Source organism: Pseudophryne corroboree, chromosome 7 (assembly GCF_028390025.1).
Source record: "Pseudophryne corroboree isolate aPseCor3 chromosome 7, aPseCor3.hap2, whole genome shotgun sequence".
NCBI classification, from domain to species: domain Eukaryota; kingdom Metazoa; phylum Chordata; class Amphibia; order Anura; family Myobatrachidae; genus Pseudophryne; species Pseudophryne corroboree.
The window spans coordinates 515,407,510-515,431,992 of NC_086450.1; the positions used below are offsets into that span (position 1 = coordinate 515,407,510).

Here is a 24,483-nt window from a genome sequence, read left to right on the forward strand (position 1 = left end):
CCACTGTGGCCCCATCTCATTCTCCTCTCACCCTGATCACTGTGCTCCCATCTCATTCTCCTATCACCCCGACCACTGTGGCCCCATCTCATTCTCCTCTCACCCTGGTCACCATTTACCCACCTTGTGTTTCTCCCACCAGGATGGTGGGAGAAACACATCCCATCCCTTATTCTCTCCTTCCTTATCACCGTGTCCCTCGCATCTTACCCGATACTCTTTAATCTCTTCCTGTAAGATTTGGTCAGCGTCTGCATAAACTTCCATTTTCTTCTGTTTTTCTAGTTTTCTCCGCAAGCGTGAGATCTCCTCCTGCGTGGGAGCAGACGGGTGTTAGGAGGGGGCGGCTGGCGGGCGGTGGTGACAGACACCCACATGTATGTTGCTACCTGTGCTCGCTTTAGGCTGAATGACTCTTTTTCCTTAGCTGTACGGTTATCACACACAAAGCTCTGAGTGTCTCGCAGAGTGCTGACAATGTGCTCAAGCTGGACCTTCAGGTCTTCTGAGAGCTGCGCTGCTTCAACGGCCTGCAAGACAAATGGAAGCACAAGAAAATAGGATTTTAATTACCTACCGGTAAATCCTTTTCTCGTAGTCCGTAGGGGATTCTGGGAATCCATTTAGTACCATGGGGTATAGAAGGGTCCACTAGGAGCCTTAGCACAATAGAAGTTTGAATATGTGTGCTGGCTCCTCCCTCTATGCCCCTCCTACCAGACTCAGTCTAAGAAACTGTGCCCAAGGAGACGGACATACTTTCAGAGAAGGAAAATAGATAAGTCAAGTGGTGAGATTCAGATCCAGCACACACATAACAAGAGTAAAGCCATGCTAACCACAACTTGAAAACAGGAACAGCAAAAGCTGAACCAAACAACAGTTAAAATGTAACTTAGCAGGAAGTACGAAGCGCGGGGCGGGTGCCCAGCATCCTCTACGGACTACGAGAAAAGGATTTACCGGTAGGTAATTAAAATCCTATTTTCTCTTACATCCTAGAGGATGCTGGGAAACCACTTAGTACCATGGGGATGTAATGTACCAAAGCTCCCAAACCGGGTGGGAGAGTGCTGAGGTTCCTGCAGAACTGATTGACCAAACTGAAGGTCCTCAGAGGCCAAAGTATCGAACTTGTAAAACTTTGCAAACGTGTTTGACCCTGACCAAGTAGCCACTCGGCAGAGCTGTAAAGCCGAGACACCCCGGGCAGCCGCAAAAGAAGAACCCACCGACCTAGTAGAGTGGGCCTGAACAGATTTTGGAATCGGCAAACCTGCTGTGGAATAAGCATGTTGGATAGTAAGCCTGATCCATCGTGCAATCGACTGTTTTCAAGGACACCCAATCTTGTTGGCATCATAGAGAATGAACAGCGAGTCCGATTTCCTGGTAAGAGCCATTCTCTTTACATAGATCTTCAAAGCCCGTACCACATCCAAGGACTTTGAAACCGGAGAGGTGTCAGTAACAACCGGAACCACAATCGGCTGGTTGATGTGAAACGCCGACACCACCTTGGGAAGGAATCGCTGACGAGTCTGAGTTCAGCTCTGTCCTCATGGAAAATCAAGTAGGAGCTCTTGTGACACAGTATCGAGACGCGCCTTGTCGAGGTCAAGGCCAAAAGCATGACGGTTTTCCATGTAAGATACCTTTCTACTACCTCCAGTAACGGTCCAAACCAGTCCAATTGGAGGAACCACAGAACCAACTGGAGATCCCAAGGTGCCGTGGAGGCACAAAGGGAGGTTGGATATGAAGGACACCCTTCAAGAACGTCTGTACTTCCGGTAGAGAAGCCAACTGTTCTAAAATGGACAATGCCAAAATCTGAATTTTTATGGAGCCTAGGCGTAGGCCCACATCCACACCCGACTGCAGGAACAGCAGGAAACGTCCCAGATGAAATTACACCATAGAATATTGTCTACTTTCACACCAAGAGACATATTTCTTCCAGATACGATGGTAATGTTTCGACGTTACCCCCTTCCTGGCTTGGATCATAGTCGGGATAACCTTGTCGGGAATCTCTTTCTGAGCTAGAATCAGCCGTTCAACTTTCATGCCGTTAAACGTAGCCATGGTAAGTCTTGATAAACGAACGGGCCCTGTTGAAGAAGATCCTCTTGAAGAGGCAGAGGCCACGGATCTTCGCTTAGCATCTCTAGAAGATCCACATACCAGGCCCTTCTCGGCCAGTACGGAGCAATCAGGAATGCTTGAACTCTTTCCCTTTTTATTCTTTTGAGGACTATTGGGATCAGAGGGATTGGAGGAAACAAGTATACCAGTTGGTATACCCACGGAGTTGTCAAGGAGTCGACCCCTACAACCTGTGGGTCCCTTGACCTGGAACAATACCTCCTGAGCTTCTTGTTTAGACGAGAGGCCATCATGTCGATTTGTGGACAACCACACCGACTTGTCAGGTTCTGGAAGGCCTCCGGGTGGAGGTCCCATTCCCCAGGGTGCAGGTCGGTCTGCTGAGGAAATCTGCTTCCCAGTTGTCTACTCCCGGAATGAAGATTGCCGACAACGCCACAGCGTGTTTTTCCGCCCAGAGGAGGGTCCTTGACACCTCTGACATTGCGGGTCTGCTTTTCATTCCGCCTTATCGGTTTATGTACGCTACTGCCATCACATTGTCCGACTGAACTTGAATGGCCTGATTCTAAAGAAGATATGAGGCCTGCAGCTGCCCTGAGCTCCAGGATGTTTGTGGGAAAGGCGACTTCCTGACTTGACCATCTTCCTTGAAACTGCACCCCCTGGGTGACTGCTCCCCAACCTCTGAGGCTTGCGTCGGTGGTTAACAGAATCCAATTTTGAATCCCGACCCTTCACCAGGTGACAAGTTTGTAACCACCACAGGAGGGAGACTTCTCCGGCCAGAGATCCTGGGCTTTGTCGACAAACGAATCCTCTGTCACATGTGAAGATGCGATCCGGACCAACAGATCCAGGTGGAAGGGCATCGCATGAAACCTTCAAGCACTGATGTACTGAGATTCGGGTTGGCTTCAAGACAGTCCGCACCATTGACTGGCTTACCGTTGCCTTTTCCAGGGGAAGGAACACTTTCTGAGACTGTATTCAGGATCATTCCCAGGAAATGAAGCTTCTGCGTTGGGCATAGGTGAGATTTTGGCAGGTTCAGAATCCACCCGTGATCCAGGAGTAATCTGGTTGTGATAGCAATGTTCTCCAACAACTGTTCCCTGGACGCAGCCTTTATCAGAAGATCATCCAGGTACGGAATTATGTTCACTCCCTGTTTGCGGAGGAGGAACATCATCTCTGCCATCACCTTGGTGAATACCCTCGGTGCCGTGGAGAGACCAAACAGCAGAGCCCGAAATTGGTAGTGACAGTCCTGCAGTGCAAACCGTAGAAAAGCCTGATGAGGCGGCCAGATCGGAATGTGAAGGTACGCACCCTTGATATCCAGAGGCACTAGGAACTCCCCCTCTTCCAGACCTGAGATCACCGCTTTCTGAGACTCCATCTTGAACTTGAACACCCTTAAGTATGGGTTCAATGACTTGAGATTCAGAATTGGTCTTAGATGAGGTAGAACTGGAACAATGACTTGAGTCAATAACAGTTTTTGAATAGCGTCCTGTAAGGTTAATCTTGCTTCTTGTGAAGCTGGTAAGTCTGTTTTGAAGAATCTGTGAGGTGGGAGATCCTGGAACTCCAGCCTGTAGCACTGGGATAGAAGGTCGTTGACCCAGGGATCCTGGCAACATTTCGCCCAGACGTGACTGACGAACTTTAGCCAGGCTCCCACCTGCCTTTCTTCCAGGCATGTTGGCCCCCCGTCATGCGGAAGGCTTTGAGGTAACAGAGCTGGAGCTCTGTTCCTAAGAACCAACAGGGGTTGGCTTGTGTGATTTTCCTCTAGCACCTCTGGCGGCAGTAGAGGAACCTCTGGCTCTGCCCCAAAATTTTGCAGTCCGAAAGGACTGTAAGTTGGGACCTGAATAGGCCTTTCTAGCTGGTGGAGCTGCAGAAGGTAGATAGGTGGATTTACCTGAAGTAGCTTTTGAAATCTACTTAGACAGTTCATCGCCAGATAAGGCCTCACTTGTGAAAGGTAGACCATCCACATTTTTATTGGAATCCGCGTAAGTAGTCCACTGACGTAACCATAAACCCCTGCGTGCTGACACAGCCAAAGCTGTCGTGCGTGCATGTAGCAAACCTATCTCCTTAATGGCTTCAACCATAAAGTTCGCAGAATCTTGTATGTGTTGATGGAGTAAAAGAAGTTCACCTCGAGGTAAGGTGTGTAAACCCTCCATGATATTACCAGATCACTTTGCAAAGGCTCGTTTAATCCACCCACAGGCTATAGGGGGTCTCTGAGCCACCCTTGCAGCTGTATACAAAGATTTGAGAGTAGTCTCATACTTACGATTAGCTGTGTCCTTCAGGGAGGCTGCACCAGGAACAGGTAAAACAATTTTACGTGAGAGCCTGGACACGGATGTATCCACAACTGGTGGATTTTCTCATTTTTTTCCTATCCTCAGGGGGAAAAGGAAAACATGACCGTAATCGTTTAGGAATCTGGATTAACCCACGGTTGTACAAACAGAGTATTTAGTTCCTTTGACACAGGAAAAGTGGCTGAGGATTTTTGCTGTATATTAAAGTAAGATTCCTCACACTCCTCTGTCACCTTATCAGGAATATTAAGGACTTCCCTGACAGCGTCTATGAATGCTTCAACACCTTGTGACAGAGTACCCTCCCCTAACGCCCTGTCCACTTCACCTTCCTCCATGTCTGACCCTTCATGATCAGAGTCAAAATGCAGGATCTGGGCTAAAGTACGTTTTTGTGAACAAACGGCAGAGGACTGAGACGCTGGTCTGAGTACTGAGTCCTTTTGCATAAACTCAGTCATAGATTGTCTTACGTATTGCGTCTCTTTCTCATTTCGAGATAATTTAGTAGAAATGGAGGAAATCATTCCTCTAATGGAGTCCAACCATGCTGGCTCCACCCCACTTGTCTGAGAAGGGATACTACACTGAGTACACACTAGTGAACCCCCTGGAGAAGAGGAACACTGTGACGTACATGTAACACACTATTTGCCTGACATACTGCAGCAATAACAGCACACAGGAATTTATTGATAACACAATTAACCCACAAAGAGCCCCTGAGGAGAGACACAGATATAGAGAAACCAGCACACGGCACCCATATCGCTAAAACAAGCGTAGCCGGGTCGCAGACCAAGTACCCAGATTGGGGACTTAGTACATTAGTAATCGCTCCCTCCCTGCTATAACCCCCTGGTACCGCTGAGGTAAACTGGAGGCTTTCCGGAGGAGCTGCGTGTCCATGCATTCAGTGCAGTGTGTAAAATGGCGCCTGTGAGCTGCTGGATCCGCTCATAATGAAGCCCCGCCCCTGCAATAGCGCGCGGTCTTCCCGCTCTTTTTTATAATGGCTGAGGTGATTTTTTGCCTAAAATGGAGTCAGCACCCTGTTAAGTCTGTATTGCCAGTCTGGGTACTGTGTACACTGAAATACACTGCGACTCAGTTCACTCCTGAAAGAAACCGTGTGTCTGCACTGTGCACCGAGTCTGGAGACCCAGCCGCCCCATGTAGAAGCCATGTGTCTCCATACCCTGATGCCGCCATAATGGCCGGTGACCCGCTTGTCAGGACGCCAGCTTAGTACTCACCACTCTTCATTCTTCTGGCTCTGTTAGGGGTGGCGGCGTGCTGCGTGAATGTACGCTCGGCGTGGTGGAGCTTGCGAATAGTTCCCTCAGGAGCTCAGTGTCCTGTTAGCGGGGAATGGAACCATTAACTCTTTGGGAGGTTTGGCCGTTCCCCCCTAAGTCCCATGAAGCAGACAGGCCGGTGTCATCCAGTCCTGCCTGAAAATAACAAACAGAGAAAATAAATGCAGAAAACTCTTCAGGAGCTTCCAGAGATGTGACCGGCTCCTCCGGCACATATTCTAAACTGAGTCTGGTAGGAGGGGCATAGAGGGAGGAGCCAGCACACGTATTCAAACTTCTATTGTGCCAAGGCTCCTAGTGGACCCGTCTATACCCCATGGTACTAAATGGATTCCCAGTATTCCCTAGGACGTAAGAGAAATAATGGCAATAAAAGCAGCAGCACTCTGAGCCAGCACCCCACCCTGTTCTGCCCAGAGGCGGTGGCACCCCACCCTGTTCTGCCCAGAGGCGGTGGCACCCCCTTTCCTTCCTACAGATGGGTCTGTGTGTTCTTCATGCAGTCATTACTGCCGCAGACACCGGTGAGAGATTCAACCACTCCCAGGACGAGCACGCCCGTATCTCCTGTGGGGGCCAGGTGCATCTCCTGTGGGGGCCAGGTGCATCTCCCGTGGGGGCCAGGTGCATCTCCCGTGGGGGCCAGGTGCATCTCCCGTGGGGGCCAGGTGCATCTCCCGTGGGGGCCAGGTGCATCTCCCGTGGGGGCCAGGTGCATCTCCCGTGGGGGCCAGGTGCATCTCCCGTGGGGGCCAGGTGCATCTGTGCATCTCCCGCGGGGGCCAGGTGCATCTCCCGCGGGGGCCAGGTGCATCTCCCGCGGGGGCCAGGTGCATCTCCCGCGGGGGCCAGGTGCATCTCCCGCGGGGGCCAGCCAGGAGTGACCAAGTCCATGTAACGTGTGTACAAGGTAAGTGCAATACACAAGTAACCCGGCAACATGAATGTAAGCAGCCCCGGCAACACGAATGTAAGCAGCCCCGGCAACACGAATGTAAGCAGCCTCGGAAACACGAATGTAAGCAGCCCCGGAAACACGAATGTAAGCAGCCCCGGCAACACGAATGTAAGCAGCCCCCGCAACACGAATGTAAGCAGCCCCGGAAACACGAATGTAAGCAGTCCCGGAAACACGAATGTAAGCAGTCCCGGAAACACGAATGTAAGCAGTCCCGGAAACACGAATGTAAGCAGCCCCAGAAACACGAATGTAAGCAGCCCCGGAAACAGGAATGTAAGCAGCCCCGGAAACAGGAATGTAAGCAGCCCCGGAAACATGAATGTAAGCAGCCCCGGAAACACGAATGTAAGCAGCCCCGGCAACTCGAATGTAAGCAGCCCCGGCAACAGGAATGTAAGCAGCCCCGGAAACACGAATGTAAGCAGCCCCGGAAACACGAATGTAAGCAGCCCCGGAAACACGAATGTAAGCATCCCCGGCAACTCGAATGTAAGCAGCCCCGGCAACAGGAATGTAAGCAGCCCCGGAAACACGAATGTAAGCAGTCCCGGAAACACGAATGTAAGCAACCCCGGAAACACGAATGTAAGCAACCCCGGAAACACGAATGTAAGCAACCCCGGAAACACGAATGTAAGCAGCCCTGGCAACAGGAATGTAAGCAGCCCCGGAAACAGGAATGTAAGCAGCCCCGGAAACACGAATGTAAGCAGCCCCGGCATCAGGAATGTAAGCAGCCCTGGCAACACGAAATGTAAGCAGCCCCGGAAACACGAATGTAAGCAGCTCCGGCAACACGAATGTAAGCAGCCCCGGCAACACGAATGTAAGCAGCCCCGGAAACACGAATGTAAGCAGCCCCGACATCAGGAATGTAAGCAGCCCTGGCAACACGAAATGTAAGCAGCCCCGGCAACACGAATGTAAGCAGCCCCGGAAACACGAATGTAAGCAGCCCCGGCAACACGAATGTAAGCAGCCCCGGCAACACGAATGTAAGCAGCCACGGAAACACAAATGTAAGCAGCCCCGACAACAGGAATGTAAGCAGCCAAGGAAACATGAATGTAAGCAGCACCGGCAACACGAATGTAAGCATCCCCGGCAACAGGAATGTAAGCATCCCCGGCAACAGAAATGTAAGCATCCCCGGCAACAGGAATGTAAGCATCCCCGGCAACAGGAATGTAAGCAGCCCCGGCAACAGGAATGTAAGCAGCCCCGGCAACAGGAATGTAAGTAACCTCGGCGACACGCATGTAAGCAACCTCAGCGACACGCATGTAAGTAACCTCGGCAGGGCGCATGTAAGTAACCTCGGCGGCGCGCATGTAAGCAGCACTCACCTTCCTCTTCTGTATCTCTAGCGCCTGCGTCCGCAGCGTCAGCTCCTTCTCTATGGCAGCCAGCGAGGTGTGCAGCAGCCGCTCCCGCTCCTCCAGCTTCTGCACCTGTAAGAGCTGAGCGTCCACCTGCGGGAGAGACTATGCGTCACACAGCGTCACACACGGTATTCCCCGACATCAGACCGGCAGCGAGCGTTACCTGCGTCTTCAGCCCCTGCACCTGGTCCGCCAGCTCTTCCTTCTCCTCTCGCAGCAGCTTGTGGATCTGGTTGGATTTTATCCGCTCAGACATCAGCTTGAAATTTGCGTCGTCTTTTTCTCGTAGTTGTTGCATCAAGCGAATGTTCTGTTCCTGCATATCCTCAAACGCCTGTCCAGTCACATCCATCTCCGACAGCAGCGCCTCCTCCTCCTGCGCAACCGATACAGGTATACAGTTACTGCTACATACAATACATCTACCGTCTCACACTGCTACAGTTACATCACACAGTCCCCGTACCGCCTCTCACACTGCTACACAGTTACATCACACAGTCCCCGTACCGCCTCTCACACTGCTACAGTTACATCACACAGTCCCCGTACCGCCTCTCACACTGCTACACAGTTACATCACATAGTCCCCGTACCGCCTCTCATACTGCTACAGTTACATCACACAGTCTCCGTACCGCCTCTCACACCGCTACAGTTACATCACACAGTCTCTGTACCGCCTCTCACACTGCTACACAGTTACATCACACAGTCCATGTACCGCCTCTCACACTGCTACACAGTTACATCACACAGTCCCCGTACCAGCTCTCACACTGCAACACAGTTACATCACACAGTCCCCGTACCGCCTCTCACACTACTACACAGTTCCATCACACAGTCCCCGTACCGCCTCTCACACCGCTACACAGCTACATCACAAAGTCCCTCTCACACTGCTACAGTTACATCACACAGTCCCCGTACCGCCTCTCACACCGCTACACAGCTACATCACAAAGTCCCTCTCACACTGCTACAGTTACATCACACAGTCTCCGTACCGCCTCTCACACCGCTACAGTTACATCACACAGTCTCTGTACCGCCTCTCACACTGCTACAGTTACATCACACAGTCTCCGTACCGCCTCTCACACCGCTACAGTTACATCACACAGTCTCTGTACCGCCTCTCACACTGCTACACAGTTACATCACACAGTCCATGTACCGCCTCTCACACTGCTACACAGTTACATCACACAGTCCCCGTACCGCCACTCACACTGCTACACAGTTACATCACACAGTCCCCGTACCGCCTCTCACACTGCTACACAGTTACATCACACAGTCCCCGTACCGCCTCTCACACTACTACACAGTTCCATCACACAGTCTCTGTACCGCCTCTCACACTGCTACACAGTTACATCACACAGTCTCTGTACCGCCTCTCACACTGCTACACAGTTACATCACACAGTCCCCGTACCGCCTCTCACACTACTACACAGTTCCATCACACAGTCTCTGTACCGCCTCTCACACTGCTACACAGTTACATCACACAGTCTCTGTACCGCCTCTCACACTGCTACACAGTTACATCACACAGTCCCCGTACCGCCTCTCACACCGCTACACAGCTACATCACAAAGTCCCTCTCACACTGCTACAGTTACATCACACAGTCCCTGTACCGCCTCTCACACCGCTACACAGCTATATCACAAAGTCCCTCTCACACTGCTACACAGTTACATCACACAGTCCTTGTACCGCCTCTCACACAGCTACACAGTTACATCACACAGTCCCCGTACCGCCTCTCACACTGCTAAACAGTTACATTACATAGTCCCTATACCGCCTCTCACACTGCTACACAGTTACATCACACAGTCCCCGTACCGCCTCTCATACTGCTACACAGTTACATCACACAGTCTCCGTACCGCCTCTCACACTGCTACACAGTTACATCACACAGTGCCCGTACCGCCTCTCACACTGCTACACAGTTACATCACACAGTCTCCGTACCGCCTCTCACACTGCTACACAGTTACATCACACAGTCCATGTACCGCCTCTCACAGCGCTACACAGTTACATCACACAGTCCCCGTACCGCCTCTCAGACTGCTACACAGTTACATCACACAGTCCCCGTACCGCCTCTTACACTGCTACACAGTTACATCACACAGACCCCGTACCGCCTCTCATACTGCTACACAGTTACATCACACAGTCTCCGTACCGCCTCTCACACTGCTACAGTTACATCACACAGTGCCCGTACCGCCTCTCACACTGCTACACAGTTACATCACACAGTCTCCGTACCGCCTCTCACACTGCTACACAGTTACATCACACAGTCCCCGTACCGCCTCTCACACTGCTACACAGTTACATCACATAGTCCCCGTACCGCCTCTCATACTGCTACAGTCACATCACACAGTCTCTGTACCGCCTCTCACACTGCTACAGTTACATCACACAGTCCCCGTACCGCCTCTCACACTGCTACACAGTTACATCACACAGTCCACGTACCGCCTCTCACACTGCTACACAGTTACATCACACAGTCTCCGTACCGCCTCTCACACTGCTACACAGTTACATCACACAGTCCCCGTACCGCCTCTCACACTGCTACACAGTTACATCACATAGTCCCCGTACCGCCTCTCATACTGCTACAGTTACATCACACAGTCTCTGTACCGCCTCTCACACTGCTACAGTTACATCACACAGTCCCCGTACCGCCTCTCACACTGCTACACAGTTACATCACACAGTCCACGTACCGCCTCTCACACTGCTACACAGTTACATCACACAGTCTCCGTACCGCCTCTCACACTGCTACACAGTTACATCACACAGTCCCCGTACCGCCTCTCACACTGCTACACAGTTACATCACATAGTCCCCGTACCGCCTCTCATACTGCTACAGTTACATCACACAGTCTCTGTACCGCCTCTCACACTGCTACAGTTACATCACACAGTCCCCATAGCGGCTCTCACACTGCTACACAGTTACATCACACAGTCCCCGTACCGCCTCTCACACTGCTACACAGTTACATCACACAGTCTCCGTACCGCCACTCACACTGCTACAGTTACATCACACAGTGCCCGTACCGCCTCTCACACTGCTACACAGTTACATCACAGTCTCCGTACCGCCTCTCACACTGCTACACAGTTACATCACACAGTCCCCGTACCGCCTCTCACACTGCTACACAGTTACATCACATAGTCCCCGTACCGCCTCTCACACTGCTACAGTTACATCACACAGTCTCTGTACCGCCTCTCACACTGCTACAGTTACATCACACAGTCCCCGTACCGCCTCTCACACTGCTACACAGTTACATTACACAGTCCACGTACCGCCTCTCACACTGCTACACAGTTACATCACACAGTCCCCGTACCGGCTCTCACACTGCTACACAGTTACATCACAGTCCCTGTACCGCCTCTCACACTACTACACAGTTACATCACACAGTCTCTGTACCGCCTCTCACACTGCTACACAGTTACATCACACAGTCTCTGTACCGCCTCTCACACTGCTACACAGTTACATCACACAGTCACCGTACCGCCTCTCATACTGCTACACAGTTACATCAAACAGTCTCTGTACCGCCTCTCACACTGCTACACAGTTACATCACACAGTCTCTGTACCACCTCTTACACTGCTACACAGTTACATCACACAGACCCCGTACCGCCTCTCATACTGCTACACAGTTACATCACACAGTCTCCGTACCGCCTCTCACACTGCTACACAGTTACATCACACAGTCCATGTACCGCCTCTCACAGCGCTACACAGTTACATCACACAGTCCCCGTACCGCCTCTCACAGCGCTACACAGTTACATCACACAGTCCCCGTACCGCCTCTCGGACTGCTACACAGTTACATCACACAGTCCCCGTACCGCCTCTCACACTGCTACACAGTTACATCACACAGACCCCGTACCGCCTCTCATACTGCTACACAGTTACATCACACAGTCTCCGTACCGCCTCTCACACTGCTACAGTTACATCACACAGTCCCCGTACCGCCTCTCACACTGCTACACAGTTACATCACACAGTCTCCGTACCGCCTCTCACACTGCTACACAGTTATATCACACAGTCCCTGTACTGCCTCTCACACTGCTACACAGTTATATCACACAGTCCCCGTACCGCCTCTCACACTGCTACACAGTTACATCACACAGTCCCCGTACCGCCTCTCACACTGCTACACAGTTACATCACACAGTCCCCGTACCGGCTCTCACACTGCTACACAGTTACATCACACAGTCCCCGTACCACATCTCGCACTGCTACACAGTTACATCACACAGTCCCCGTACCGGCTCTCACACTGCTACACAGTTACATCACACAGTCCCCGTACCACATCTCGCACTGCTACACAGTTACATCACACAGTCCCCGTACCGCCTCTCACACTGCTACACAGTCACAGTTATACAGTGAGCAGCAGTACTGCAGCCACAGAGTATTGTTATACAGAGAGCAGCAGTACTGCAGCCACAGAGTATTGTTATACAGAGAGCAGCAGTACTGCAGTCACAGAGTATTGTTATACAGAGAGCAGCAGTACTGCAGCCACAGAGTATTGTTATACAGAGAGCAGCAGTACTGCAGTCACAGAGTATTGTTATACAGAGAGCAGCAGTACTGCAGCCACAGGGTATTGTTATACAGAGAGCAGCAGTACTGCAGCCACAGGGTATTGTTATACAGAGAGCAGCAGTACTGCAGCCACAGAGTATTGTTATACAGAGAGCAGCAGTACTGCAGCCACAGAGTATTGTTATACAGAGAGCAGCAGTACTGCAGCCACAGAGTATTGTTATACAGAGAGCAGCAGTACTGCAGTCACAGAGTATTGTTATACAGAGAGCAGCAGTACTGCAGCCACAGAGTATTGTTATACAGAGAGCAGCAGTACTGCAGTCACAGAGTATTGTTATACAGAGAGCAGCAGTACTGCAGCCACAGAGTATTGTTATACAGAGAGCAGCAGTACTGCAGCCACAGAGTATTGTTATACAGAGAGCAGCAGTACTGCAGCCACAGAGTATTGTTATACAGAGAGCAGCAGTACTGCAGCCACAGAGTATTGTTATACAGAGAGCAGCAGTACTGCAGCCACAGAGTATTGTTATACAGAGAGCAGCAGTACTGCAGCCACAGAGTATTGTTATACAGAGAGCAGCAGTACTGCAGCCACAGAGTATTGTTATACAGAGAGCAGCAGTACTGCAGCCACAGAGTATTGTTATACAGAGAGCAGCAGTACTGCAGCCACAGAGTATTGTTATACAGAGAGCAGCAGTACTGCAGTCACAGAGTATTGTTATACAGAGAGCAGCAGTACTGCAGCCACAGGGTATTGTTATACAGAGAGCAGCAGTACTGCAGTCACAGAGTATTGTTATACAGAGAGCAGCAGTACTGCAGCCACAGAGTATTGTTATACAGAGAGCAGCAGTACTGCAGCCACAGAGTATTGTTATACAGAGAGCAGCAGTACTGCAGTCACAGAGTATTGTTATACAGAGAGCAGCAGTACTGCAGTCACAGAGTATTGTTATACAGAGAGCAGCAGTACTGCAGTCACAGAGTATTGTTATACAGAGAGCAGCAGTACTGCAGTCACAGAGTATTGTTATACAGAGAGCAGCAGTACTGCAGCCACAGAGTATTGTTATACAGAGAGCAGCAGTACTGCAGCCACAGGGTATTGTTATACAGAGAGCAGCAGTACTGCAGCCACAGAGTATCGTTATACAGAGAGCAGCAGTACTGCAGCCACAGAGTATCGTTATACAGAGAGCAGCAGTACTGCAGCCACAGAGTATCGTTATACAGAGAGCAGCAGTACTGCAGCCACAGAGTATTGTTATACAGAGAGCAGCAGTACTGCAGCCACAGAGTATTGTTATACAGAGAGCAGCAGTACTGCAGCCACAGGGTATTGTTATACAGAGAGCAGCAGTACTGCAGCCACAGAGTATTGTTATACAGAGAGCAGCAGTACTGCAGCCACAGGGTATTGTTATACAGAGAGCAGCAGTACTGCAGCCACAGAGTATTGTTATACAGAGAGCAGCAGTACTGCAGCCACAGAGTATTGTTATACAGAGAGCAGCAGTACTGCAGCCACAGAGTATCGTTATACAGAGAGCAGCAGTACTGCAGTCACAGAGTATTGTTATACAGAGAGCAGCAGTACTGCAGCCACAGAGTATCGTTATACAGAGAGCAGCAGTACTGCAGCCACAGAGTATCGTTATACAGAGAGCAGCAGTACTGCAGCCACAGAGTATTGTTATACAGAGAGCAGCAGTACTGCAGCCACAGAGTATTGTTATACAGAGAGCAGCAGTACTGCAGCCACAGAGTATTGTTATACAGAGAGCAGCAGTACTGCAGTCACAGAGTATTGTTATACAGAGAGCAGCAGTACTGCAGCCACAGAGTATTGTTATACAGAGAGCAGCAGTACTGCAGCCACAGAGTATTGTTATACAGAGAGCAGCAGTACTGCAGCCACAGAGTATTGTTATACAGAGAGCAGCAGTACTGCAGTCACAGAGTATTGTTATACAGAGAGCAGCAGTACTGCAGCCACAGAGTATTGTTATACAGAGAGCAGCAGTACTGCAGCCACAGAGTATTGTTATACAGAGAGCAGCAGTACTGCAGTCACAGAGTATTGTTATACAGAGAGCAGCAGTACTGCAGTCACAGAGTATTGTTATACAGAGAGCAGCAGTACTGCAGCCACAGAGTATTGTTATACAGAGAGCAGCAGTACTGCAGCCACAGAGTATTGTTATACAGAGAGCAGCAGTACTGCAGTCACAGAGTATTGTTATACAGAGAGCAGCAGTACTGCAGCCACAGAGTATTGTTATACAGAGAGCAGCAGTACTGCAGCCACAGAGTATCGTTATACAGAGAGCAGCAGTACTGCAGCCACAGAGTATTGTTATACAGAGAGCAGCAGTACTGCAGCCACAGAGTATTGTTATACAGAGAGCAGCAGTACTGCAGCCACAGAGTATTGTTATACAGAGAGCAGCAGTACTGCAGCCACAGAGTATTGTTATACAGAGAGCAGCAGTACTGCAGCCACAGAGTATTGTTATACAGAGAGCAGCAGTACTGCAGTCACAGAGTATTGTTATACAGAGAGCAGCAGTACTGCAGTCACAGAGTATTGTTATACAGAGAGCAGCAGTACTGCAGTCACAGAGTATTGTTATACAGAGAGCAGCAGTACTGCAGCCACAGAGTATTGTTATACAGAGAGCAGCAGTACTGCAGCCACAGAGTATTGTTATACAGAGAGCAGCAGTACTGCAGCCACAGAGTATCGTTATACAGAGAGCAGCAGTACTGCAGCCACAGAGTATTGTTATACAGAGAGCAGCAGTACTGCAGCCACAGAGTATTGTTATACAGAGAGCAGCAGTACTGCAGCCACAGAGTATTGTTATACAGAGAGCAGCAGTACTGCAGCCACAGAGTATCGTTATACAGAGAGCAGCAGTACTGCAGCCACAGAGTATTGTTATACAGAGAGCAGCAGTACTGCAGCCACAGAGTATCGTTATACAGAGAGCAGCAGTACTGCAGCCACAGGGTATTGTTATACAGAGAGCAGCAGTACTGCAGCCACAGAGTATTGTTATACAGAGAGAAGCAGTACTGCAGCCACAGAGTATTGTTATACAGAGAGCAGCAGTACTGCAGCCACAGAGTATTGTTATACAGAGAGAAGCAGTACTGCAGCCACAGAGTATCGTTATACAGAGAGCAGCAGTACTGCAGTCACAGAGTATTGTTACACAGAGAGCAGCAGTACTGCAGCCACAGAGTATTGTTATACAGAGAGCAGCAGTACTGCAGCCACAGAGTATTGTTATACAGAGAGCAGCAGTACTGCAGCCACAGAGTATTGTTATACAGAGAGCAGCAGTACTGCAGCCACAGAGTATTGTTATACAGAGAGCAGCAGTACTGCAGCCACAGAGTATTGTTATACAGAGAGCAGCAGTACTGCAGTAACAGAGTATTGTTATACAGAGAGCAGCAGTACTGCAGCCACAGAGTATTGTTACACAGAGAGCAGCAGTACTGCAGCCACAGAGTATTGTTATACAGAGAGCAGCAGTACTGCAGCCACAGAGTATTGTTATACAGAGAGCAGCAGTACTGCAGCCACAGAGTATTGTTATACAGAGAGCAGCAGTACTGCAGCCACAGAGTATTGTTATACAGAGAGCAGCAGTACTGCAGCCACAGAGTATTGTTATACAGAGAGCAGCAGTACTGCAGTCACAGAGTATCGTTATACAGAGAGCAGCAGTACTGCAGCCACAGAGTATCGTTATACAGAGAGCAGCAGTACTGCAGCCACAGAGTATTGTTATACAGAGAGCAGCAGTACTGCAGTAACAGAGTATTGTTATACAGAGAGCAGCAGTACTGCAGCCACAGAGTATTGTTATACAGAGAGAAGCAGTACTGCAGCCACAGAGTATTGTTATACAGAGAGCAGCAGTACTGCAGTCACAGAGTATCGTTATACAGAGAGCAGCAGTACTGCAGCCACAGAGTATTGTTATACAGAGAGCAGCAGTACTGCAGCCACAGAGTATTGTTATACAGAGAGCAGCAGTACTGCAGTCACAGAGTATCGTTATACAGAGAGCAGCAGTACTGCAGTCACAGAGTATTGTTATACAGAGAGCAGCAGTACTGCAGTCACGGAGTATTGTTATACAGAGAGCAGCAGTACTGCAGCCACAGAGTATTGTTATACAGAGAGCAGCAGTACTGCAGTCACAGAGTATTGTTATACAGAGAGCAGCAGTACTGCAGTCACGGAGTATTGTTATACAGAGAGCAGCAGTACTGCAGTCACAGAGTATCGTTATACAGAGAGCAGCAGTACTGCAGTCACAGAGTATCGTTATACAGAGAGCAGCAGTACTGCAGCCACAGAGTATCGTTATACAGAGAGCAGCAGTACTGCAGTCACAGAGTATTGTTATACAGAGAGCAGCAGTACTGCAGCCACAGGGTATTGTTATACAGAGAGTAACAGTACTGCAGTAGTAATCTCACCTGTTTGGTAGCGCTTAGCTTCCTTTGTAAATGGTCAATTTGTTCCTCTGCAAGTTTTATTTTCCGTAGCGCTTCCTCATCAGCCAGTTTCTTCCTCTCCCTTCTGTCTTTCTCTTCTAGAGCCTGCACTCGTAACCGCAGCTCCTCCACCTGCCAAATACAGCAAGCAGCCTCAGAGCGTGCCTCAACCTCACGTATAACGCCAGGGTGAGACATCCCTCACCTGACGGGAAAAGCGTGTAGTGTGAGACACCTCCCCCACCTGACGGGAACAGCGTGTAGTGTGAGACACCTCCCCCACCTGACGGGAAAAGCGTGTAGTGCGAGGCACCTCCTCCACCTGACAGGAACAGCGTGTAGTGTGAGACACCTCCCCCACCTGACAGGAACAGCGTGTAGTGTGAGACACCTCCCCCACCTGACAGGAACAGCGTGTAGTGTGAGACATCCCCCACCTGACAGGAACAGCGTGTAGTGTGAGACACCTCCCCCACCTGACAGGAACAGCGTGTAGTGTGAGACACCTCCCCCACCTGACGGGAAAAGCGTGTAGTGTGAGACACCTCCCCCACCTGACAGGAACAGCGTGTAGTGTGAGACATCCCCCACCTGACGGGAACAGCGTGTAGTGTGAGACACCTCCCCCACCTGACAGGAACAGCGTGTAGTGTGAGACACCTCCCCCACCTGACAGGAACAGCGTGTAGTGTGAGACACCTCCCCCACCTGACAGGAACAGCGTGTAGTGTGAGACACCTCCCCCACCTGACAGGAACAGCGTGTAGTGTGAGACACCTCCCCCACCTGACGGGAACAGCGTGTAGTGTGAGACACCTCCCCCACCTGACAGGAACAGCGTGTAGTGTGAGACACCTCCCCCACCTGACAGGAACAGCGTGTAGTGTGAGACATCCCCCACCTGACGGGAACAGCGTGTAGTGTGAGACACCTCCCCCACCTGACGGGAAAAGCGTGTAGTGTGAGACATCCCCCACCTGACGGGAACAGCGTGTAGTGTGAGACACCTCCCCCACCTGACGGGAACAGCGTGTAGTGCGAGACACCTCCCCCACCTGACAGGAACAGCGTGTAGTGTGAGACATCCCCCACCTGACAGGAACAGCGTGTAGTGTGAGACACCTCCCCCACCTGACAGGAACAGCGTGTAGTGTGAGACACCTCCCCCACCTGACGGGAACAGCGTGTAGTGTGAGACACCTCCCCCACCTGACGGGAAAAGCGTGTAGTGTGAGACACCTCCCCCACCTGACGGGAACAGCGTGTAGTGTGAGACACCTCCCCCACCTGACAGGAACAGCGTGTAGTGTGAGACACCTCCCCCACCTGACAGGAACAGCGTGTAGTGTGAGACACCTCCCCCACCTGACAGGAACAGCGTGTAGTGTGAGACACCTCCCCCACCTGACAGGAACAGCGTGTAGTGTGAGACACCTCCCCCACCTGACTGGAACAGCGTGTAGTGTGAGACACCTCCCCCACCTGACAGGAACAGCGTGTAGTGTGAGACACCTCCCCCACCTGACGGGAACAGCGTGTAGTGTGAGACACCTCCCCCACCTGACAGGAACAGCGTGTAGTGTGAGACACCTCCCCCACCTGACGGGAACAGCGTGTATTGTGAGACACCTCCCCCACCTGACGGGAACAGCGTGTAGTGTGAGACACCTCCCCCACCTGACGGGAACAGCGTGTAGTGTGAGACACCTCCCCCACCTGACAGGAACAGCGTGTAGTGTGAGACACCTCCCCCACCTGACAGGAACAGCGTGTAGTGTGAGACACCTCCCCCACCTGACAGGAACAGCGTGTAGTGTGAGACACCTCCCCCACCTGACGGGAACAGCGTGTAGTGTGAGACACCTCCCCCACCTGACAGGAACAGCGTGTAGTGTGAGACACCTCCCCCACCTGACAGGAACAGCGTGTAGTGTGAGACACCTCCCCCACCTGACGGGAACAGCGTGTAGTGTGAGACACCTCCCCCACCTGACGGGAACAGCGTGTAGTGTGAGACACCTCCCCCACCTGACGGGAACAGCGTGTAGTGTGAGACACCTCCCCCACCTGACGGGAACAGCGTGTAGTGTGAGACACCTCCCCCACCTGACGGGAACAGCGTGTAGTGTGAGACACCTCCCCCACCTGACAGGAACAGCGTGTAGTGTGAGACACCTCCCCCACCTGACGGGAACAGCGTGTAGTGTGAGACACCTCCCCCACCTGACAGGAACAGCGTGTAGTGTGAGACACCTCCCCCACCTGACGGGAACAGCGTGTAGTGTGAGACACCTCCCCCACCTGACGGGAAAAGCGTGTAGTGTGAGACACCTCCCCCACCTGACAGGAACAGCGTGTAGTGTGAGACACCTCCCCCACCTGACAGGAACAGCGTGTAGTGTGAGACACCTCCCCCACCTGACGGGAACAGCGTGTAGTGTGAGACACCTCCCCCACCTGACGGGAAAAGCGTGTAGTGTGAGACACCTCCCCCACCTGACGGGAACAGCGTGCAGTGTGAGACACCTCCCCCACCTGACAGGAACAGCGTGTAGTGTGAGACACCTCCCCCACCTGACGGGAAAAGCGTGTAGTGCGAGACACCTCCCCCACCTGACAGGAACAGCGTGTAGTGTGAGACACCTCCCCCACCTGACAGGAACAGCGTCTAGTGTGAGACACCTCCCCCACCTGACGGGAACAGCGTGTAGTGTGAGACACCTCCCCCACCCGACAGGAACAGCGTCTAGTGTGAGACACCTCCCCCACCTGACGGGAACAGCGTGCAGTGTGAGACACCTCCCCCACCTGACAGGAACAGCGTGTAGTGTGAGACACCTCCCCCACCTGACGGGAACAGCGTGTAGTGTGAGACACCTCCCCCACCTGACGGGAACAGCGTGTAGTGTGAGACACCTCCCAGACCTGACAGGAACAGCGTCTAGTGTGAGACACCTCCCCCACCTGACGGGAACAGCGTGTAGTGTGAGACACCTCCCCCACCTGACAGGAACAGCGTGTAGTGTGAGACACCTCCCAGACCTGACAGGAACAGCGTCTAGTGTGAGACACCTCCCCCACCTGACGGGAACAGCGTGTAGTGTGAGACACCTCCCCCACCTGACGGGAACAGCGTGTAGTGTGAGACACCTCCCCCACCTGACGGGAACAGCGTGTAGTGTGAGACACCTCCCAGACCTGACAGGAACAGCGTCTAGTGTGAGACACCTCCCCCACCTGACGGGAACAGCGTGTAGTGTGAGACACCTCCCCCACCTGACGGGAACAGCGTGTAGTGTGAGACACCTCCCAGACCTGACAGGAACAGCGTCTAGTGTGAGACACCTCCCCCACCTGACAGGAACAGCGTGTAGTGTGAGACACCTCCCCCACCTGACGGGAACAGCGTGTAGTGTGAGACATCCCCCACCTGACGGGAACAGCGTGTAGTGTGAGACACATCCCCCACCTGACGGGAACAGCGTGTAGTGCGAGACACCTCCCCCACCTGACAGGAACAGCGTGTAGTGTGAGACACCTCCCCCACCTGACGGGAACAGCGTGTAGTGTGAGACACCTCCCCCACCTGACAGGAACAGCGTGTAGTGTGAGACATCCCCCACCTGATGGGAGTGTGTAGTGCAGTAGACAGAGCCCCCACCTGACGGGAGTGTGCAGTGCAGTAAACAGAGCCTCCACCTGACGGCAGTGTGTAGTGCAGAAGACAGCGCCTCCACCTGACGGGAGTGTGTAGTGCAGTAGTCAGCGCCTCCACCTGACGGGAGTGTGTAGTGCAGTAGACAGAGCCTCCACCTGACGGGAGTGTGTAGTGAAGGAGACAGCGCCTCCCCCTGACGGGAGTGTGTAGTGAAGGAGAAAGCGCCTCCACCTGACGGGAGTGTGTAGTGAAGGAGAAAGCGCCTCCACCTGACGGGAGTGTGTAGTGCAGTAGACAGAGCCTCCACCTGACGGGAGTGTGTAGTGAAGGAGACAGCGCCTCCCCCTGACGGGAGTGTGTAGTGAAGGAGAAAGCGCCTCCACCTGACGGGAGTGTGTAGTGAAGGAGACAGCGCCTCCACCTGACGGGGGTGTGTAGTGAAGGAGACAGCGCCTCCACCTGACGGGAGTGTGTAGTGAAGGAGACAGCGCCTCCACCTGACGGGAGTGTGTAGTGCAGTAGACAGCGCCTCCACCTGACGGGAGTGTGTAGTGCAGTAGACAGCGCCTCCACCTGACTGGAGTGTGTAGTGCAGTAGACAGCGCCTCCACCTGACTGGAGTGTGTAGTGCAGGAGACAGCGCCTCCACCTGACGGGAGTGTGTAGTGCCTGAGACAGCGCCTCCACCTGACGGGAGTGTGTAGTGCAGTAGACAGCGCCTCCACCTGACTAGAGTGTGTAGTGAAGGAGACAGCGCCTCCACCTGACGGGAGTGTGTAGTGAAGGAGACAGCGCCTCCACCTGACTGGAGTGTGTAGTGAAGGAGATAGCGCCTCCACCTTACGGGAGTGTGTAGTGAAGGAGAAAGCGCCTCCACCTGACGGGAGTGTGTAGTGAAGGAGACAGCGCCTCCACCTGACTGGAGTGTGTAGTGAAGGAGACAGCGCCTCCCCCTGACGGGAGTGTGTAGTGAAGGAGAAAGCGCCTCCACCTGACGGGAGTGTGTAGTGAAGGAGACAGCGCCTCCACCTGACGGGAGTGTGTAGTGAAGGAGACAGCGCCTCCACCTGACGGGAGTGTGTAGTGAAGGAGACAGCGCCTCCACCTGACTGGAGTGTGTAGTGAAGGAGACAGCGCCTCCACCTTACGGGAGTGTGTAGTGCAGTAGACAGCGCCTCCACCTGACTAGAGTGTGTAGTGAAGGAGACAGCGCCTCCACCCGACGGGAGTGTGTAGTGAAGGAGACAGCGCCTCCACCTGACGGGAGTGTGTAGTGAAGGAGACAGCGCCTCCACCTTACGGGAGTGTGTAGTGAAGGAGAAAGCGCCTCCACCTGACGGGAGTGTGTAGTGAAGGAGACAGCGCCTCCACCTGACTGGAGTGTGTAGTGCAGTAGACAGCGCCTCCACCTGACTGGAGTGTGTAGTGCAGGAGACAGCGCCTCCACCTGACGGGAGTGTGTAGTGCCTGAGACAGCGCCTCCACCTGACGGGAGTGTGTAGTGCAGTAGACAGCGCCTCCACCTGACTAGAGTGTGTAGTGAAGGAGACAGCGCCTCCACCCGACGGGAGTGTGTAGTGAAGGAGACAGCGCCTCCACCTGACGGGAGTGTGTAGTGAAGGAGACAGCGCCTCCACCTTACGGGAGTGTGTAGTGAAGGAGAAAGCGCCTCCACCTGACGGGAGTGTGTAGTGAAGGAGACAGCGCCTCCACCTGACTGGAGTGTGTAGTGAAGGAGACAGCGCCTCCCCCTGACGGGAGTGTGTAGTGAAGGAGACAGCGCCTCCACCTGACTGGAGTGTGTAGTGAAGGAGACAGCGCCTCCACCTTACGGGAGTGTGTAGTGCAGGAGACAGTGCCTCCACCTGACTGGAGTGTGTAGTGCAGGAGACAGCGCCTCCACCTGACGGGAGTGTGTAGTGCAGTAGACAGCGCCTCCACCTGACTGGAGTGTGTAGTGCAGTAGACAGCGCCTCCACCTGACTGGAGTGTGTAGTGCAGGAGACAGCGCCTCCGCCTGACAGTAAGAATGTGCAGTAAATCACACTAAAAGGATCGCTGTAGACGCACCTCGGCTTTGGTCTTCCTCTCGGCCGCCATTAGCTGTACTTTGTCTCTTTGCTCCTTTGGGGCAGATTTGTACATGTCCAGCAGCAGTTTCATCTCCTTCTGACTTTCCTGCGCCTTCCTGTAGTTTAGAAGAGAACAAGTAAAATGAAATCAGGATTTTGGTACTTACCGATAAATCCCTATCACCGATTCCACAGGGGACACTGGAGCGCAGTTACAATGGGGAAATAGTAGGCAGTAACTGGGAGCTGGCACTTTAAAACTCAAACACCGTGGCTAGCTCCTCCCCTACTATGTCCCCCCTCCAAGCCAGTCTATGTAAAACTGTGCCCGAGGAGAGCTGGAATAAACGAACATTAAAGTAGAGGAGGTTAACGCCGCCATGTAAACCAGGATAACACGAAACAAACTTGGAACCTAACAAAAGGTTAACCTGAACCAAACAAGCAGTCACATAGTGATCTGCGAACCGTTAAGCAAAAAAGGAGTAAACAGCGCTGGGTGGGCCTCCAGTGTCCCCTGTGGAATCGGAGAAAGGGATTTATTGGTAAGTACCAAAATCCTGATTTCTCCTTCAATCCACTAGGGGACACTAGAGCGCAGTTACACTGGGGACATCCCAGAGCTCCCTAGACAGGCGGGAGAGCGCTGAGAGTCCTGTAAAACCGCTCAGCCAAACTGCAATGCAGAGGCCGCAAAAGTGTCAAACCTGTAGAATTTGACAAACGTATGTCGGCCCGACCAAGTAGCCGCCCGACATAAAGAAGTCATGGAGACCCCACGGGCAGCCGCACACGAAGGTCCCACAGAGCGCGTAGAGTGCGCTGAAATTGAAGACGGAGGTTCCCGAGAAGCTGCCAAATAAGCTTGTCTGATGGTCAGCCGAATCCATCGAGACAAGGTCTGCTTAGAATCCGGCCAACCACAGCGGGTAGCATCGTACAGAACAAATAAGGAGTCGGACTTCCGAATAGCCGAAGTTCTATCCACATAGATCTTGAGCGCCCTGACCACGTCCAATGATCTCGAATCCGGAGAGTCCACCGAGAGGGCCGGAACCACAAGTTGACTGATTGATGTGAAAATCGGATACCACCTTAGGTAGAAAAGACATGCGAGTACGGAGCTCGGCCCTATCAGCATGAAACACCAGGTAAGGAGGTCGACAAGAGAGCCCCAAGTTCCGACACCCGTATGGCCAAAGCGAGAGCCAGGAGAAGAACCACCTTCCAGGTGAGATATTTCATCTCCACTGACTCCAGAGGCTCAAACAACGAGGATTGCAGAAAAGAGAGGACCAGATTGAGGTCCTATGGTGCTGTCGGAGGGCGAAAGAGAGGCTGTAGAACCCCCTGAAAGAAAGTCTGAACTTCCGTCAGCAAGGCTAACTTTTTCTGGAAGAAAACCGAAAGAGCAGAGACCTGAGAGAAAAC

The 24,483-nt window shown here is 52.2% G+C and overlaps 1 protein-coding gene across 2 annotated transcripts in view; it reads right to left on the bottom strand.

Moving 5' to 3' along the window:
• The window catches only part of RNF40 (ring finger protein 40), a 271,003-nt gene that overhangs the window by 75,187 nt on the left and 171,333 nt on the right, over positions 1–24,483 (bottom strand). For both annotated transcript variants that reach the window (XM_063935490.1, XM_063935489.1), the window contains exons 14-19: positions 23,051–23,168; positions 17,305–17,454; positions 8,283–8,495; positions 8,084–8,209; positions 390–530; positions 211–312 (exon numbers count right to left, since the gene is read on the bottom strand). In XM_063935490.1, coding sequence (XP_063791560.1) covers positions 211–312; positions 390–530; positions 8,084–8,209; positions 8,283–8,495; positions 17,305–17,454; positions 23,051–23,168 — 850 coding nt within the window. The remainder of the gene's footprint in view (positions 1–210; positions 313–389; positions 531–8,083; positions 8,210–8,282; positions 8,496–17,304; positions 17,455–23,050; positions 23,169–24,483) is intronic.